General features: G+C 40.8%; 1 protein-coding gene across 5 annotated transcripts in view; it reads left to right on the top strand.

Annotated features, from left to right (window-relative positions):
• The first annotated feature begins 691 nt into the window (after positions 1–691).
• FOLH1B (folate hydrolase 1B) overlaps positions 692–4,300 on the top strand; it is a 73,820-nt gene continuing 70,211 nt past the window's right edge. For 2 of the 5 annotated variants that reach the window (XM_023209205.3, XM_023209207.3), the window contains exons 1-3: positions 758–1,065; positions 2,600–2,696; positions 3,299–3,404. In XM_023209205.3, coding sequence (XP_023064973.1) covers positions 2,624–2,696; positions 3,299–3,404 — 179 coding nt within the window. In that variant the 5' untranslated portion in view covers positions 758–1,065; positions 2,600–2,623. Of the gene's footprint in view, positions 1,066–2,599; positions 2,697–3,298; positions 3,405–4,300 lie in introns of all 5 variants that reach the window. The other 3 variants (XM_023209204.2, XM_023209206.3, XM_023209208.3) reach the window with 3 other exon arrangements.

A 4,300-nucleotide genomic window follows, 5' to 3' on the forward strand; every position in this document is an offset into this window, starting at 1 on the left:
CCTTCCTTCCTTCCTTCCTTCCTTCCTTCCTTCCTTCCTTCCTTCCTTCCTTCCTCTCTCTCTCTTTATTTCTTTTCTTTTTTTTTAATAGAGTCTCACTCTGTCGCCAGACTGGAGTGCACTGGCACGATCTCGGCTCACTACAACCTCTGCCTCCCGGGTTCGAGCGATTCTTCTGCCTCAGCATCCTGAGCAGCTGGGACTACAGGCGCCCCCCACCAAGTCCAGCTAATTTTCGTATTTTTAGTAGAGACGGGGTTTCACCATTTTGACCAGGATGGTCTCGATCTCTTGACCTTGCGATCTGCCCGTCTCGGCCTCCCAAAGTGCTGGGATTACAGGTGAGCCAACACGCTCCGCCTGTTTCTTTAAAAAATTGTTTTGTAATGTAAGTGGAGAATAATACCCTACATATTTATTAACAACAATAATAGTCATTGGGAAAGAGGGCGTGGTAGTGATTTACGCTGATGACAATCATTCCTCACTATAGAAAAAAGCGAGGCTTTTTCTGCTCTACTTTTATTCAGTAGAGTATTGTAAAGATTTTACAGAATGTCAGAGCTGGATAAAAGTTCCTCATAATTATAGGAGTGGAGAAAGGAGAGTCTCTCTTTCTTCCTCTCATTTTTAAGCAAGAGCTGTACATTTTCCAAGAAAGTTTTTTTTGTTTTTTTTTTTTTTGGCGCGTCTCAAAAGGGGCCGGGTTTCCTTCTCCTGAAGGCAAATGTTGCCTCTCGCGCGCTCCGATTGGTTCAGCGCACTCTAGAAACACTGCTACCGGGGAGAAACTGAACCCCAGGGTTGGGAGCGAATTCCAGCCTCCAGGGCTGATAAGCGAGGCATTAGTGTGAGAGAGACTTTACCCCGCCGTGGTGGGCGGAGGGCGCGCAGTTGAGCAGCAGCACAGGCGCTGGTCCCGGGAGGCAGGCTCTGCTCGCGCTAAGATGTGGAATCTCCTGCACGAAACCGACTCGGCTGTGGCCACCGCGCGCCGCCCGCGCTGGCTTTGCGCTGGGGCACTGGTGCTGGCGGGTGGCTTCTTTCTCCTCGGCTTCCTCTTCGGTAGGGGCGCGCTTCGCCGAGCAAACCTCCGGGTCTTCCCTGTGGTGCTGCGGGGCCGGGACTCGCGGGTCGGCTGCGGAGTGGGGTCCAGTTGCTGGTCTTCCCCAGGGGCGGCGATTAAGGTCGGGGTAATGTGGGGTGAGCACCCCTCGAGTTAAGAGGAGGGTAGCTGGGAACGGTGCAGGGCTGAGTTCTAGACAAGCTGCTTGTAGCTCAGGTTGAGGGTAGGACAGAGAGAACCTGAAACTGGGCATAGGAAGGTTCCACGTGCTGGAACCCTGCAAGACAAGGCACTTTTAAGGGTTTAGGACGAGCGCCAACCTCTGAGGGCTGTTGAACCAGGCCGCCCAGGGAGCTGTGCACCAAGACTTGTTTAAGGTTTTTAACGGGTCATACTGTTTCAGGTGTACAGTAGAATTCAGGACATTGCTGCAAAGGAAGTTGGTTTTTTTTTTTTTTTTTTTTTTTTTTTTTTTTTCTCTCTCAGTGCATTCTTTTTTCCTTGGAAGTAACAGAGGCAAGTTTGGGAACTGTGTGAACCAGGTCAGCGATCCGGACAGATCTCTACCAGCAGGTCTTTTGCGGTTTTTCCTGTGTACTGATTTGCAGACTTAATCCTACTTTCTTTAAAAAAGCAGAACAGCACAGGCGAGCTCAGACTCTTATTAAATTCCAATTTTGACTTTGCCACTTCTTAGTGGCCTTGGACAAGTTACCGGGTCCCTCTCAGCGTTATTTTCCCTATTTTATGATGAGGATAACATTATCTGTAAATTATTGATAATAGTAAAGAATATAGCATGTAAATCTCCTAGCACAGTACTGGGATTTTCGCCACTTTATTTCTTCTTTTACCAAGATGCTCCTCATTGGACCTTAATGCACAGGACTAGTCTAAGGTATCACCAGGTAGTTCACTCCCGCTTGGAATTCTTGACCCTCTTTTAGGATTTAGAAGAACAGGGCATGGACCAGATGGGTTTAAACAAATTCAATCTCTTCCACTAGCTTCACCTTGGGGTTGTTAAAAGATTTTTAAACCGCACACTATGCTCATAATATTCTTCATCTCTTAAAAGGATTTTACTCTTCCTGGTATTGCCGTCACTTCCGTCCCTGTATTCCCTGCTCAGTGGCTGACACAGAAGAGTTCTTTATTGATGCCCGCCCCTCACCCCCTAGGATTCTCTGCTCTCCCCTCCCGCTACAGGCCTCCATCCTCTTTATCGTGTTCATTTTTCAGATCTCAGTTCAAGCATCTCATCCTCAGTGTGTTGTTTCTTGATCCCTCACTCTAATCCAAGTCTTTTTGTTTTATGCACAGGTGGAATCTTATTTCCGTTTGCGTCCAATCATGTATTTTAATATGCATGTGTATATGTATGTCCATTTGTATGCATGCGATTAAGAACTAGCATAATTATAATTGGAAAGCTCCATGAAAGCTGGTTGGGTGCTAATTTTGTAACTATTTTATTCCCAGATCCTGTAATTTCTCTAAATAAACCCTGGAATATTGCCTTATCTCCTTTAGGTTAAAAGCCAACTGTAAGGTCTAATGATTGCAGGATCTAGCTATCCATTGCTTCTGGCTGCTTATGCATGCACTGGATGTCTGGCAGAGAGGTTGGGTAAATTGTAGTTTCATTGTAGCTGTCTGAACTTGGATTTCTCAAGCCTACTTCACTGGAAACACAAACTCTCACAGCAGTTTGTTGTAGTTTCAGAAACAGAGAAAATTAGAAGTCTGAATTGCCTACAACACTTGGAAATAATTTATATATTTGAAATATATTCATAGTTAACTCATCATAAAAATGTATTAAATGCTTATTCTGAGTCAGCAGAGGAAGATAGAAGCTTTATGAAGGTAGAAGGTGGAGCTCCTTTTTGCCTTCATTTTCAGAAGATCTTGTTCATACCCATTAGTTGAAACATTAATGTCATTTTATTTTGGTACTCATTATCTCATAAAACATTTCTTAGAATAACAGCAATACCTATCATTGATGCTAGATAAAAAATATTTTTCAATTGGTTTGTAACTTAAAAATCTGTTTGCATGATTTTTTTTCAGTGAAAGTAAGCAACAGAAATTAAACTTCAGGAAAATCTCAGTGTCAGAAGTAATGTTGATAATTTGTGTTTTACAAATGATACATACAACAATAATGAATAATAAATCCTATCTATAGGCTCATATCTCATGCCTATTTTTGGATGTATTTTTCAGGATGGTTTATAAAATCCTCCAGTGAAGCTACTAATATTACTCCAAAGCATAATATGAAAGCATTTTTGGATGAACTGAAAGCTGAGAACATCAAGAAGTTCTTACAGTAAGCACTTTCTCAGAAGTTTATATGGACAAGTTGTTAGAAAAATTTATCATTCTGTTTTGGTCCGATATTTTATATATAGGAACTGGCCTTTTTTTCTTAAAGTTTTATTTATTAAAGATCTTGTATCACATTTCCTCTGAGGAGGACTATACTTTCAGCTAAAGTTTGTCATTACAGATGTTTAGAGCAGGAGTCAGCAAACTTTTTCTGTAAAAGGGCCAGCCTTTGTAGGCCAACTGATCTGTGTCACAGCTAGTCAGCTCTGCTATTGCAGCACAAAAGAAGTCATAGAAAATAAATAAACAGTCTGTCAGTTCTGATAAAACTTTTCTTACGGGCACTGAAATTTGGATTTCATATAATTGATGTGTCAAAAATATTATTATTTTTAAAACCGATTTAAAATATAAAAACTATTCTTAGCTTGTGGACTATACAGAAACAGTTAGTGGGCCAGATTTGGCCAGTGGAACCTAGTTTGCTGATTCATGCTTTAGAGAAAGATAGTGCATTTAAGTTAAAAAAAAAAAAAAAAAAAAAAAAGGACTTTGAGTTAGAATTGAGTTTGAATTCCATCTTTGCCTATTGATACTTTGGATGAATACTTAACCTTTCTGAGCTCTCTTTTCCACATCTGTAAAATGGGAATAATGATCTTATTATGATATGAATGAAGTCAAAGGGCATATATTTGGCATATTTTAAAAGCTAGCTCCCTACTTCCTGAAATAGCTATTTCCAGTGTAGAACAAAAGAGATAAATAAGTAAATTGAAAAAGCAACCGAAAAGAAAATACTTATATAGAATTACTATATATAATTGATTAGAATACTTTTCTTTCTTTCCTTTCTTTCTTTCTTTCTTTCTTTCTTTCTTTCTTTCTTTCTTTCTT

The sequence above is a fragment of the Piliocolobus tephrosceles genome, chromosome 13 (genome assembly GCF_002776525.5).
Source record: "Piliocolobus tephrosceles isolate RC106 chromosome 13, ASM277652v3, whole genome shotgun sequence".
In the NCBI taxonomy this organism is placed as follows: domain Eukaryota; kingdom Metazoa; phylum Chordata; class Mammalia; order Primates; family Cercopithecidae; genus Piliocolobus; species Piliocolobus tephrosceles.